This window comes from Thamnophis sirtalis, unplaced genomic scaffold, assembly GCF_051295495.1.
Source record: "Thamnophis sirtalis isolate CommonGarterSnake01/CBP01778 unplaced genomic scaffold, rThaSir2_p1.2 scaffold_7, whole genome shotgun sequence".
In the NCBI taxonomy this organism is placed as follows: domain Eukaryota; kingdom Metazoa; phylum Chordata; class Lepidosauria; order Squamata; family Natricidae; genus Thamnophis; species Thamnophis sirtalis.
In genome coordinates this window covers 44258142-44273172 of record NW_028261387.1, presented here as the reverse complement: position 1 = coordinate 44273172, position 15031 = coordinate 44258142, and the positions used below count along the sequence as shown (strand labels likewise).

Genomic DNA, 15031 nt, shown 5'->3' with positions numbered 1-15031 from the left:
CAGAAAGGGAAGTCGGAACCAATCCTGCTCATCATGGTAGGCAACAGTAAAAAACAAAACCCAGAGCCTTGGTTTTTTTTTTTTTTTTAAAAAGCTCCAGCTAGTTCCCACATCTGGAAAATCTTGGGTTTTATAGAGCGTGCTATTTTCAGGTATTTACCTTTTTGTTCTGCTGGTCTTTTCAAAGAAGAAGGCAAAGCATGATTCTGAAACCTGGAACAAGGTAAATGGAGGTAAACTTCACATTAGTATTATAATCTACATTCTCTTCATTCCTGATGTTTTAGGGCTGGAGAAGTCTGGAAGCCATCCTGAACATGTCTTTATTTTAAGGGCTGACATTTTTCCTGCCCTACCACTTGTAGCGTACCAGGAGAAATTTAAAAGACTGAAATGGAAATCAGGAGGCATCTAGGACCCAGAAGCTGAGACTCTCCCCAAGCTCTTGGCTGCCTCTCACCCTTCACTGCAGTGGATCTGTGCATCAGTTACAGTGGAAGAGAAGCAGGAGATATCCAGTATGCTGGAAGTCTACCTAGGGAAGGTATGAACTGGAACTGGGAGCAGAGGGGAGGGTCAGTTGTGGCCAGACAGCAACTTGCAGGCATCTGGGGTAGTAGATTGCTAGTGCTTTCCCATCATCCAGGTGATTGTGTGTAGGTTAGTATCCAGTCCATTCTCCCAAAGATGCTGAGACAGAGATAAGTACAGGACTATAGAGAGAGAGAAAGAGAGCAATGAGAGCATAAGCTATTTGGGGAGGATTCTTTTTGCATGTGATGTTGGGAGCAGATTTCTCCCGCAGGAGAGCAAAGAGATGAGCAAGATCAACCTCTTCTAATCCTTTCTCCATTCAGGATTCCTATTCGCCTCCCTTCTGGCATAAACTGAGGCCTGTTTCTTTACTGCTGGTCTCCAAGTACTACACCGACAGTAGGAGTAGCCTAGGACAAGGTTTCTTGAACAGGAACAACAGATAGGAGTGATGGCATTTCGGCCAGAGTAGGAGGTGTCCATTCATTTCAGATGGGAAGGAGCAGAAGAAAGAATGGAAACCCCAGTTTTTTGGGGGTGGGGGTGGGGCTTTTTTTCTCACAAGGCTGGAGGCAGGACAGTGGAGGAAATTGATGTGAGCAGGATTTGAGCTTGTGTGTGTGAGTGGATGTTTCTTGAAGACTATATTTACCTTACATGTACTACTGCTGATAGATGAGGAGAGTTGCCGGTAAGAATTTCAGCAACATTTGGAAGCTATAGTATCTGAACCGTCCAGTAAAGTCTAACAGTGGCATGCTCTGGGGTCCTATCTTTAAAACAAGGCCATCCGAAAAGAGACGGATGGCATGTCTTCTCTGTCATGGCATCTGTCCTCTGGAATAGCGACACCTGGACAATTGAGTTGCCCCAATCCTGGCTTTGAAGACTTGAGTTTTTCCTCAGGTTAGGGAGAGTGTGCCACTGTGGGGAATTTGTATTTATACGTGTGGTATTTTCATTCCTGGATACACTTTCTTCTGGTTTGGATTGTTTTTAACTGTATACCTTTTTATGAGTGGGATGGCCTATAGCTTTGATTTGTAAGTAAATAAATAAATAATCAAGGAGCATATATTTGTTCATGAGGAATTATGAGGTATGGGGAATGAGGGGAAACTCTCATTTTATAGAAGAGATAAATACTTTGTGGGTGCTTGTTTCTTTTGCAGGAACACTAAATGAAAGAAGTCGTCTTTGTCTGGTAAGATGAGGGAGAAGTTGGTGATAGAGCTGCCAGGGGGATAAAAAGGGTGCTTCCATCCCAGTCTATGGAAAGAGCTGCTTGGTTGAGAGTTTTGGGTAAAGAGATAGAAAAAAGAAGAAGGTACATTGGGAAAAATATAAATAAGTGCTCAACTAGTGATTTTTGGGAATTCCCAGAGAGTCCAGTTAGAGGCCAGAATGGATTTCTGCTCCATTCATGGATACTGCTAGACCTAATCAGATTTTGGCAAAATAAGTGAGTAAGTTAATATTATCCAGGGCAAAGCTGAAGTCATAGATAGACACACTTTGCTTTTATTTTGTTTTGTTTTACTCCCTATCAGTGCTGTGCTCCAAACCTATTTGTTGAACTGGAGTGCAAAGGGATATTTCCAGGGCAGCAGCATGGACCTTCTTGAAAGCAAGATGACTGGCCAGCAATTGTCTGCTTCAGAGCAACTCAAGTGGGTAAGTGCGTCTGCATATCCTTCAAGTGGCTTCTGCAGATCCTTCAGGTTTGATATGGGACATAAGCAACCCAAATGCATGGGAGGATCAAGTAGAAAAGAAAATCCTTATTATCTCATGCATCAAAGCTCTCTATTCTTGTAAGAGGTGTTGTTTAGCCTGCTAGTCATGCTAAGTTGCGTAGTCTCACTAGTGGGCTTGGGAACTAACATGACAGAGCAGGAATGCCAAGAATAGGTGAGGCCAGACAAATTGGCCCATTTTTCTATTGGAGGATTGGAGAAAGCAATAATTAAGAAGCAAAATTAGAACCTTAAGCCTTACTGGAATTTAAGCTACCTATTTTATACCTTAAATCTCTAGGTACCGTTCCTGGCCACTTTTTAGAACGCCACCTTTAGCCCTCAGGTCCAGAAGAGTTCACAATGGAGGTTTGTGCTCTGGTTAATCAGCTAATTACACTGTCCACACTATGTCTTCTAATTGCAGGTGTTTAAAGAAAAATGTATGAGTATCATTCTCACTGGGGATATCTGCCTGACCATAATTTCATCAAAATGACTTAATCATTTCTTCTAATTTCCTGGCATTCAATTGGCTTCAAACAATAAATGTCAGTCAGCTGTATGTGCTTATATTTAGCCATATTTAGCTTGTTCTGAATTACATCTTCTTCTGGCACTTGGATTTCAGAAAAAGCTTCCATGCCTTGTATATCCGTCAATGGGACGTCCAGTTCAAAAGACCAGGGAAATCTTTCTTTCTGAAATCCGGCTGGATTGCTCCTAGCCAATACTGAATCAATAGGAGAACAAGGCAGCTTTTATCTTGTCATGTTCCAGGTGGACATTGTGAGCATATGTAGAACATGAATGTCTTAGATCAGAAATCGCTGGCAGGAGTTTATTTAGAATGATTTTTAAAAAGCCTTTCACCTCTCTTCATTGATTTTGCTTTTATACTTCTTGGATCCTGCTGGTCATCTTCCCTTACCATATGCCATAGTGTACCAAAGTTTTTAAAAAAAGCCTTTATAGATAAGTTCCCTAATTTGGACAAAATCAAACCTTTTTTCTTTAAACCTTTTTCCTTTAAGAAAGATGTGATATTTCTCCTACAAACATAAAAGCATTAATGAGCAAAGAGTTAGAGGATTTACTCTTCTTCAATTTTCTGCCAGGTTCCATTATATCTGTGAGGGTATCATTTCACTGAAATATTATACGCAAAACCCTTTAACTGGTTTGTCCTTCTCAGAATTGTGAAGGTACACTAAGAAAATCTTTACAACAGAGAAAAATTAATTCACCCTTCAATAACAGTCTGAAAAAAAGAGAAAATTGCTGAAGGAAATTCTGAAAGAGGCTTGAAGTTTCTAAATCAACACTTACAGCATGAAACTGTTGTATTTTTAGCAGCCACTTGTAGCAGCCTACCAACTTACATAGATGCAGTTAAAAAGGGGAAGATTTTACTGAATTCTGAAGGCTAAATTCGTATTATTTGGCAATAGATAATGAATTAGTAATATCTTGGTTGGCAATAGAGTCCCCAAGGCTGTTGCTCTTTGATGGCACTGATTCTGGGGCAGCTTAGAAATTTGTGGCCTACAGGGCAACTGTGGGCTTTGTCCCAAGTTATTGATGCCCAGGTATATGCCAGAGATGTATATGCTACAATTTTTTTTTTCAGGGTAGTTGAGATTTGATCAGGTAGTGGTCATTGACATTAGTCCATTGCCACGGACAAATCATTTCCTGGTTGCTTTTTGACTCACTGGTGTCACTGTTTTCTGCAGGAAGGCAGGGCCGATTTGATTGGTTCATCCCAAGGGCCAATGGACCAATGGGGTTCTAGAGAGAGCTTGGGGTTTTCTGAGGATCTGGTGAGTGTCTTGGCTGGGGCCTTAGTTTGTGTTATTCCTATGCAACCACTCCCTGTATATCAGGGATGGGGAACTATGGCCCTTTTAGGACATGTGGACTTAAGCTTCCAGAATTCCTGAGCCAGCTTTGGAATTCTAGGAATTGCAGTCTACAAGTCATAAAGCAACCATAGTTCCCCACTTCTGCTGTACATGATTATGGAGTTCACCCTGCTTTCCCAATGGAAAATCCAGAAGATGAAATACCAGAAGGGATTCCTAGAATACTGCTGTGGGAAGACTTGAAGTGAATCTAACTGGACGCATATAAGAGCCAATATTAGTGCCTACTTTATAGTGACAAAGGCAGTAAGACATCAATATTTCTCCACTCTTACTATGTATGCTGATAGCTGTCCAGCAGCCTTGTTTAGGATTACCCAGTTCCTGCTGGATGGGCAGGCCCCTGGAACATTTACTGGGCTTCTGTGAGGATTACTCAGGATATCTGGTGACTAAAGTTGCTCAAATTTGTTTTACCTTAGACTCAGTCTGGGCAGGGCAGGCCAAGGTGCTTAGAGCTTGATCTGGTAGTGTGATCTGAGATGTGTTTGAGCTGGTGACTCTTAAAGATGTGGACTGGCTCTCTATGGCATCAGCTTAGCTATCTGCTTACTGGATCTGGTTTGTCCAGGGTTGTTAAAGAGACTAAGAAGGTAACCCCTGTTGGCATCTTACATGGAGTGGGTGGCATGCCCCTTCAAATGGTAATCCTTGGATTCAACAATTTTCTTTAACTATAGACTTCAATTTTCTTTGTGGGCAATGTTAAGAAGGTGGTTCATTTGTAGCTGATGGGAATTTTGGAAGAAATGAATTATCTAGACCCATTTCATTTAGGTTTAAGTACTGAGACAGTTTTGGATGATCTGTGCAGGTTTGGATGGGAAGGAACTGTCTCTGACACAATCCTTCCAAGACCAAGTTTGGATCATCCAGGTCTGGACATATTCTGCCTTTGTCCTTGGATGTGGTAGCGTATCCCCATTCAATGATGATGCACAGTTTGGGGATCTTTCTGGACATACAGTTCCTGCTTGAGGAACAGTTGATAGCAATGGCCAGGAAGACCTTTGCCCAGCTTGTTTCCTTTCCTAGATTGTGGGAGCCCTTCACACAATCACTCGGGCCCTCATCACCTCATGCAATGCATTTAGCAGAGATGGGTGAGGAAATATATGGCTGCTATGAAGGCCTCATGAAGGGCCAGCAGATGCCTAGGCTGGGCACACCTCAGCAGTAGTAGTGAGAAGATGATGGTAGAAGTCAGCTGGGGAACAGCAGGGAGCGCAGGAGCAGCAGGAGTGGCGGAATGCAGGGCAACAGGGCATCAGGGGCACTAGACTGCAGGGTGGCCAAAATGGCAGAGATGGTGGGGTAGATAGGTGTGGGGTGGAGAGTTGAGGCCACGGTCATAAATGTGGCTGGACTGCCAAGCCACCCAAATTTTAGTCATATAATCATCGAGGGTCATACTGCAATGACTGTAATTTCGAGGACTGGTGATAACTACTGTTTGCTCAGCACCATCGTAACTTTGAACAGCCTCTGAATGAATGGTTATTAAGCAAGTACTACCTGTACTATCATCTGAAACTGAACTGAGCAAATTGTGAAGAACACTTAAATCCCCCCACGCTTTTCCTAAAATTCCATGGTGAAGCAGGAAACTGCCAATCAACTAAACAGGGAATTTTATGGAAATTATTCTAGGGAAACTGGTATTGAAAGCATTGTTGTTTAAAAGATACCCATGTCCCCAGGGTCTTTGCTGGAATTACAGATATTGGTAAAACATAATGGGGGTGTGGGGTTTTTTGTTTTTGTTTAAGGCAATGTGTGAATATAGCCATTGTGGCTTATGCACAAAAGTTTATATTCTAATGTTATGTGTAAACATAGCTAGCATATTTTAATGCAATAATGCTTCACTTACTATAATTTGAACTCAAATAGATTGTTAAGATATAAATATTTGCAATCACATTATTATTAATGTACTTTTACAGTATTTAGCTTTCTGCATAATTATCTTCAAAAGTGGTTTCCAAATGAAGAAAAAAATGTAATCATGCACAATAAATTGAAACAATATAAATCACATTAATTAGCAAGGAAATTATGCAGAAATCAGTTCAAGGTAGATCATTGTAAAGTAGGTTTGCCTCGATCTATCATGAAAAAACTTTGCTTAGGATGTTATATGTAGAATTAAAACACTGAATCTGGATTGGGAGCTAATTGAGAGCCAGGCTGGTCTAGTGCAGGGGTGTCAAACTCGAATTCATTGAGGGCCGCATCAGGGTTGTGTTTGACCTCAGGGAGGCAGGGTGGGTGTGGCCAGAGTGGGCCTGGCTGGCTCGATGTCACTCATGTTGGGGGTGCCTGTGATGGCTCTAGTGCTCTGCCAGGGAAAATGGGCTACCGAGCTCCATTTCTGGCTGTGACGGGCTCCTTCAACCTTCTGCTAGTGAAAATGGAGCTTGGGAGGGCTGCATGTTTTCACTGGCAGAGGGTTGTAGGAGGCCATTGCAGCCAGAAATGAAGCTCAGGAGTCCATTTTTGCTGACAGAGGGACTGCAGGCCGGTTCTTCATTGTTTCCAAGTTGTCTTGTAGGCCAGATCTAAGCACCCCGCAGGCCAGATTCGGCCCGCAGGCCCCTGGTCTAGTGGTTAAAGCTAAACCAAAAAGCAGGAAAGCAGGAGACTGTGAGTTCAAGTCCTTCTTTAGCTATGAAAGCCAGCCGAGTAATCTTGGACTGGTCACTCTCAGCCCAACTCACCTCACAAGGTTGTTGTTGTGGGAAAAATAGGAAGAGGAAGGTGTGCTAAACATGTTCGCCACTTTGAGTTATTTAGTTATTTCTAAAAACAATAAAGGTGGGATATAAATAAAAATAAATTTAATAAATAAATAATGACTCAATAGCGAGCCCCCAATACCCTAATTAAGAACTACACACAACTAGGCACCATATAAATACAACATGTAGAACAGCCCAGTGCACATATTCTAATGAGAGAGAAGTTCCCTGATGATGGGCTCCAGCACGAGCCCAAAAGCTTGAAAGGCTAAATCTTTGGGTTCTGGTGGCCGACTAGATTGGATCCTGCAGTAAATAAATAATTGGCAGCCAGTCCAATTGCTTCAACAGAGGTATAATATATAGGGCTATCTGCATGTCTCGCTCAATGACATGGCCATTATATTTTGTGCATGTGTAATTTTTATTAAAGACATTTTTAAAAGAAACAAAATTTTGAAATAAAAAAGGAAAGAAAAGTAATAAGTAATTTCAAAAAGTACAAAGAAAGAAATAGAAAAAGGAAATATTATAGATAAGTATCTTCCAATAAGTAACAGCAATTACAAGTATATTTGTATTTTACCTTCTCACTCTTAGGATTACAACATAATTTCCTATGGCCACCATATTTTGCATCAGCTATGGCTTTTGGATGAAACACAGTTACAGTAACCTACACTTGAGGTGAACAACAGACACTGTCTTTCCCTATCTAGGAATTCTAGAAGTGACACCCAATTTAGGAAAGGAAGATTCTCCACTTCCAGGGATAATTTTCCTGGATGGTTTCTGTCTTGTCTGTTGGCTTTCAACCCTCTTATCTCTTTGTCCCAATACTAATTCAAAATATGCAGTCTGTTATTCAGATGGTTTATATTAGGCCTCCATGTGCTTTGGAAGAAGTACTTTGGATCTGGCATAAGTGAATCACTTCCTTGCTATGTATTAAAGCAGTCTGACTTTTTTCAACCTGAAATAAAAGGATACTGTTGTTTTAAAGAATGTACTCATTAAAGTTAATGCTACTCTTACAACAACTCCACCTGTTTTTCAAGCTCAGATGGATACATGAAAAAAGTGGGGTTCCTTTAATGAAAGCTAATAAAATTCTTTGTGTGGGTAAAGTTGAAAAAAAAATCTGAAAAACTTTTTGAAACTAAATAGAATCGAGTATCCCTAGCATATTGATAACTCAATGTCTCAAAATATGTTAATGTTACTATTTTGGACAAGATAAAGCCTCGTGGCAGCACATACATTAGCTGGTTTCTGAGATCAACACTAAAAATAGGAAACGAACCACTATAATACAGCAGTCCCAGCTCACAGGCATAATCCTGATCAATGAGATCAAAATTATATACTGAAAAACAAGGCAGGATCAATCAGTCACATTCCCTCTGTCTTTCTTTTGCAGGAAATCATCTGCCAAGGTCACTTAGGCTGATTCTGTCCCCAGCCATGCCTAAACTCAGTTTAAAAGAGTCAGTGTAATCAATCGCTTTTAAGAACACAAAAAAGGAGCATAGACATCACCTTCTCAAGCATATTTCCTTAGCAAAGGACATATGTATCAGCATCCTTGGAGCTAGGGAGGGCTTATTTAGGAGAGGATAGGCAACCGGCTGTTATCACTCGATCACACAAAGACATGTTCACCACTCTATGGATCCACTTAGTCATCCTTCTTTGGGCTTTTTGGAAAAATCAGGATTGGCAGGGTTCAAGAGGATACATATTAGCATTTTGTCCATGTCTTCTGCCTCAGATATTGAAAACGGTTCCTTACGATTAAGCCAAGATGAACTTTATACCTCAATATTAAAACCAAGTTAAAAGTGGCATGAAGATGGATGACACTTTTACCATCAAAGTACCTTTGCAGATCTGTCACAGCAGATTTTGGAGGTCTCTAACATGTTTTATAGGATATATAACTCTTTAATCATTCTAAAAAGTTCTCTTGGGTGGCTACTTGAGGATGCAATGGAAAGCAAAATTATGGACATGAATGTCTATCTGATCAATTAATGGCAAGCTAGCATTTACCTTCTAGTTATCTATTAAATAGTTTTACTACCCAGTGTATCACAGAAAACTTTTCTCCAGAGCACTAGAGAGTGATCCTAAGAATAATCTTCTCAGTGGTCCATTTTATTTCAATGCTACATAGAACAACAAAGGCCTTGACAGGATCATCACTCAAGGCATTCCAAAGTCTGTGGAGACCAACTGTCTTTGTAAAGATTCCTTTTCTATAGAAAGACAATAATATATTAAGAGTTGGCCCTTAACATTCATCACCAGATGATGCCCACATTATGATAGCAAGCAACTGCTAACTCTTGCTTTGCAGTATCTGAACTATTTGTCCTACGTGTAAAGAAAAAAAATATTAAGCCATGGATATGCCCTGTTTTATTTCTTTTTTTTGACAAAACAAACCTATCATGTGAAATTCAAAGCTTCTTTAATAAGGGCAGTCCCAAACATACATTTTAAAAATCCTTCCATGGCCCGCTTATTCAGCTGTGTGGGCTGAATACTAATAGTAAGCATAGTGTATCCTTATCCAAATGCCAGGAAAAGACTTTCATCATCTTTGAAGAAGTTTTTGGGGCAGTAAGATTTGATGGATCTCAACAATTCTTGCAGTCATGACTGATTCTGTGCTCAAAAAGGTATGTACTCTTTATTCAGAGTAGTTACCCATCTTCTAGTAGTGCACACAAGGTTAGCACTTTCATCTACAATCATAACGTGGTAATTCCACTCAGAGGAAAGAGCCAAATCAAGTGCTGGTCTGCTGTATATCTCTTCTGTCTTTTACATGTCTTCCTCTCTCAGTTGCTAGCGATTATCCACAGTGGGATTTCTACTCTCTTTTAACCCTATCTTTCCACTGCTGAGATGTCTCCCGCATTCTTCACATTATTAACATGGGCGGAAAATGGGATGGGAATGTATAAAATAAAAATTGCCTATTCAGAAACAATCCAACTTAACCTCTGGTTTTATGCAGGATAAATGTATGGTTAGATGCACATTCTCATTGAGGACTCAACTCTCAGTAGGCTGGGGGCCGAACTCAGAATCTCACTCTCCTTTCTTGGGCGCACCCACTCTAGGTCCCCTGAAACAGACCATACTTATTATATTCCAGAAAGTTCAAAGGGCCTGACTTTCACAGCAACTGTCCAAGTGGCTCCCCTGAAAAGGACAATCTGCTTTAAAGGCAGAACTGCCCATTTCAGTCAGCCCCAAATGTAGCTCTGGCAGCTCTGAACAGCTTTGGTTGACACAGTGTTTAATCTGTAAATATATCTGCCTTTCTTTCAGGTGCAAAGATTTGCCCCGGAAACAGCATGTTGCAAGATGCAGTAAAGCTTTATACACTTAGCAAGGAAGGGACTGTTCTTCAGGCTGGGTCCTACGGACTTTCTACACTGCCATGCTACTATATCCTAGGACATACAATCAAGATGAAACAGATTTGGTGAATTAAGCAGATCCCCTGATTATAATGGCTCACAGAACTGTGTGGTACTGGAAAGTATAAGTATACTCCAAAGACCTGCTGGACTTGAATGTTGGCAAACGATATGGCTAGTGGCTGCTTGCACACCACCATCTCTCTTGATTCTCTCTGACTACTTTCTGGGGACCCAGAATAGGATGGGTGATGGACTTGTAAAGGGAGGTGCTAATCTCCATGGAGCCTTCTGTTCTTCCCACCCCGTGGGTACGGAATCCTGCCAGGATCAGGAGGCTGCTTCAGGCATCCCAAAGTTCTATGCTTCTCAATTCTAGCTTAGACACCAAGCCCAGAGATGTGGCCTCCAAGTCTGTGGGTCTCTTCTTCATGCTTTTGATTGATTTGACAGCCATTGTGGGCAATGTAGCCATTATGACGGTCATTGTCAAAACCCCAGCACTGAGGAAGTTTGTCTTTGTGTTCCACCTCTGCTTGGTGGATCTTTTGGCTGCTATTACTCTAATGCCTCTAGCCATGCTGTCCAGCTCAACTTTCTTTGATGGCACAGCCTTTGAGGATGCCATATGTCATGCCTATCTCTTCCTGAGTATTTGCTTCATCACCATGTGTATCCTTTCAATCTCAGCTATTAATGTAGAGCGCTACTACTATGTGGTGCACCCCATGCGCTATGAGGTCAAAATGACTGTAAGCCTGGTGGTCTGTGTCCTGGTTGGGGTTTGGATCAAGGCAGTAGTTATGTCCATCATCCCCATCCTGGGATGGCTTTCCCAAGACCATATCAATAGATCCCTAGCCTACAATGGACAGACCTGCTCCTTGCAGTGGAGCCAAAGTGCCTACTGCAAGTTTTTTGTGATTTTCTTTGCTGTTTTCTACTTCCTCCTGCCAGTTTCCATTATTTTGGTGGTCTACTGTAATATGTTTAAAGTGGCCCGAGTAGCTGCCATGCACCATGGTCCACTCCCCACTTGGATGGATACCCCACGGCAACGATCAGAATCTCTTAGTAGTAGGTCCACAATGGTGACTAGTTCAGGAGCCCCTCGAACTACCCCTCAGAGGACGTCTGGGGGTGGGAAGGCCTTCATCATCCTCCTAGCAGTGGGGGGACAATTTCTCTTCTGCTGGTTGCCCTATTTCTCCTTCCATCTCTACTCGGTGCTGAGCTCCCATTTTCCTGGCCAGCAGACGGAGAATGTGGTCACTTGGATTGGTTATTTTTGCTTCACATCCAACCCTTTCTTCTATGGATGCCTCAACCGACAGATCAGAGGAGAGCTCAGCAAGCACCTCACCTGTTTCTTCAAGCAACCACCAGAGGAGGATCTCAGGTTACCCAGCAGAGAAGGCTCCATTGAGGAGAACTTCTTGCAGTTCCTGCAAGGAACAGATTGCCACGCTGAGGCCAGAAATGCTCTTACCCAGCCTAGCCCCAAAAGGGACCAAGCTACCATTGATTTCCGGATCCCAGGACAAATTGCAGAAGAGACCTCAGAATTCCTGGAGCATCACATGAACAGTGATATCACCGCCTCTGATAACTACATCAGAGCAGCATGCTCACCGAAGCCTGAGCTGTAGCTAGGTTTCTTCTTCTTCTTCTTCTTTTTTTGCACTTGACAATCTTGATTTATTGATGTGTGAAATGCAGAATATAGCAGCTGAGGAAGAATGTGTACGTTTGTATATGGGGGAGTATTTAATAAATACACCATGGCAATTGGAACCCTTTCTCTCCAACGTGCTGCTCAAGTAAACCCACACACAGACAATCAGCTGCTATTAGTATCCAGTTAATTTCATTTAGTTTTGACTTATACAGGATGGTAATTGCTCACCCGCCCCATCAACTCATTCTTAACCTTTGTAGTTGGAAACATCTCTATTCTGAATATTTTCTTTTCTTCTTTCTTTCTTTCTTTCTTTCTTTCTTTCTTTCTTTCTTTCTTTCTTTCTTTCTTTCTTTTTCTTTCTTTCATTCATTTGTTTGTTCCTTCATTTCTTCCCTCCCTCCTCTAGTAATTGTTACTTTCTGCTTTGGACTCCTTCCATCCACCTTCTAATCAAGGCTGTCTTGGACTTGTAGGATTATAAATGAGAGAGCCCACTGTTATTTGGCCTAGGCATGAGTGAGCTACAAAAAGGCCCAGGGATAGGTAACAGCAACAACTGGATGAACAACTGACCTTTATGTTGTAGGAATACATTTTGCAGCTCCACGTTCTCCTGTTCTGAAGGATTACACATTGTCTTACTATTAAAGATGTCAACAAATCTAAAGAAGACACAAGAATCTTTTCCTGTAGTTAAAAGTAAACAAGCCATGGATGATCTCAGTGGCTGGATTCTTTTGTTACACTAAGCCAAAATAAAATAAACCACTTGGTTTAATGCAGATGGAACCTGGCCAATATCAGAAATAGATTAGAACTATGATTTTAATTGCAATGAGTTTACATTGCATTAGTAAAATGAAGCCTATGATCTGGTTCATTGCTTTAAGCTGTTACATATAGGTAGTCCTCCACTTGCAACCACTACTGAGACCAAAATTCCCATTGGTTAGCAAGAGAGTTGTTAGTGTTGCCCCATTTTTATTACCTTTCTTGCCATCGTCGTTCAGTGAATCATTACAGTTGTTAAGTTAGTAACATTAAGTGAATCTTGCTTCCCCACTCACTTTGCTCATCAGAAGATCTTAAAAGGTGATCACATGACCTCAGGATACTGCAACCATCCTAAATACATGCCAGTTACCAGGTGTCCTATTTTTAATCACGTGATCATGGGAATGCTGCAACCAGTGTCTAAAAAACGATCCTAAGTCAGTTTTTTTCAATGCTGTTGTATCTTAGAGTTGTCATTAAATGAATGGTTGTAAGTCGAGGACTACCTGTAGTCTGCTTGTTTGCAATGTATCATTAAACTTTGAATCCAATCATAACAGTTAATAAATTGCACTGGATCACCTGACAGAAAAAGACAAACACTGACTTTAATAGATTAAAATACACATGATATGTACTAGTGATTTTCCTCATTTAGAGGTAACCCTCACCCCAATCTACTAGCAATTTTTATGCTGAAGCCTGGGGTTTTGTGCTTATTGCCTCTTTCACACTGTACTTGTACATGCAAAGAAAAACATGTTTTTGTATATGTGATTACTTAGATCAGAAGTGGGGAACATACAGTTTTCTAGATGTGGCTCAAAAACACATTGAGCTGCATCACTATTGGCTACTCTGGGTGAGAATCCTGATGTTGTTCAGCAACAACTGGAGGAACACATGTTCCCCTAGTTCATTTCATGCCCACCTAAGGTAATCACTGCTTCTCATGGGCTATGTTGTAGCACCAATGCTTCTCTATTGCCTATCCAGCACAATTTCTCTTTTTCCTGTATGGCCTTCCGATAAAGGTAAAGGTTCCCCTTGCACATATGTGCTAGCTGTTCCTGACTCTAGGGGGCAGTGCTCAGCTCCGTTCAAAACCGAAGAGACAGTGCTGTCTGAAGATGTCTCTGTGGTCATGTGGTTGGCATGACTAGAAGCTGAAGGTGCGCGGAACGCTGTTACCTTCTGTCACGCCCCACTCCATTCCATAATTAGGAAAGAAAACCAAGAGACTCCATGGGTTGGAAATCCAAAGTACTTTTACTAATTACAAATGGTAAGCGAGCAGCAGTGAAGCAAAATCTGAATAATATGGCGCGAAAGCAATTGATATATAGCAAAGCCCGTTCCCCCCCCTTAGGATCAAAGCTCCAGTCCAATCATAAGTCCTTCAAATGTCAGGTGTGAGATAACTTCAAAAGGACAGGCCAAGATGGAATGTGAAGGCCGTTGATGCAGGCGGGAAACACGTACGCATGCACAATCCCAACGACTGGCACATCCTAGAACATTCCTCCAACAGTCCTCCAGCACATTAATTAAAACCCTCCCACATACACGCCCCCCCCTTCCCGTTTCATGGCAGCTGAAGCAGCAGCAAAGCAGAAGCTGACATCCGGCCGTCCCCCGGAAAAAAGGCTGTCAGGCCTGGAAGAGAAAAAAAAAAACAAACAAACAAGACAGACAAATAACAAACAAACAAGAGAGGGAAAGAGAAAAGTCAAGGCTTGTCGGGATAAGAAGCATAAAATTTCCGCAGCAAGCGGGGGGCACGAACGTGGGACTTATCAACCCATTCCGTGTGGGAGGGGGGAAAATGTTTCCAAGCCACAAGGTATTGGATGCGATTACGGTGGCGACGGGAATCCAGAATGTCCCGGACTTCAAAATGACGGTCGCCATCAATAAGTAACGGAGCAGGTGGAGGGTCATCCGCGGGCCGTAGGTCGGAGACTCGAACTGGTTTAATGAGGTTGATATGGAACACCGGATGGACCCGGTTGAGATGTTTGGGCAATTGCAAACGAACAGAAACAGGATTGATAACCTTCACAATGGGGAAAGGGCCAACATACTTGGGACCCAATTTCTTCGACTTTTGTGTAGTATGCAAGAATTTTGTGGACAAATACACTAAATCTCCAACGTGGTACTCATAAGGCTGAGAGCGTTTTTTATCAGCCTGCTTCTTATGAGC

At 41.8% G+C, this 15031-nt stretch overlaps 1 protein-coding gene across 1 annotated transcript; it reads left to right on the top strand.

Annotated features, from left to right (window-relative positions):
- Positions 1–303: 303 nt before the first annotated feature.
- GPR61 (G protein-coupled receptor 61) lies at positions 304–12657 on the top strand. The gene is made up of 3 exons (XM_014075998.2): positions 304–544; positions 2085–2208; positions 10279–12657. Exon 3 carries the CDS (start codon positions 10652–10654, stop codon positions 12017–12019), a length of 1368 nt encoding a protein of 455 aa, XP_013931473.2. The 5' UTR covers positions 304–544; positions 2085–2208; positions 10279–10651; the 3' UTR covers positions 12020–12657.
- Positions 12658–15031: the final 2374 nt, after the last annotated feature.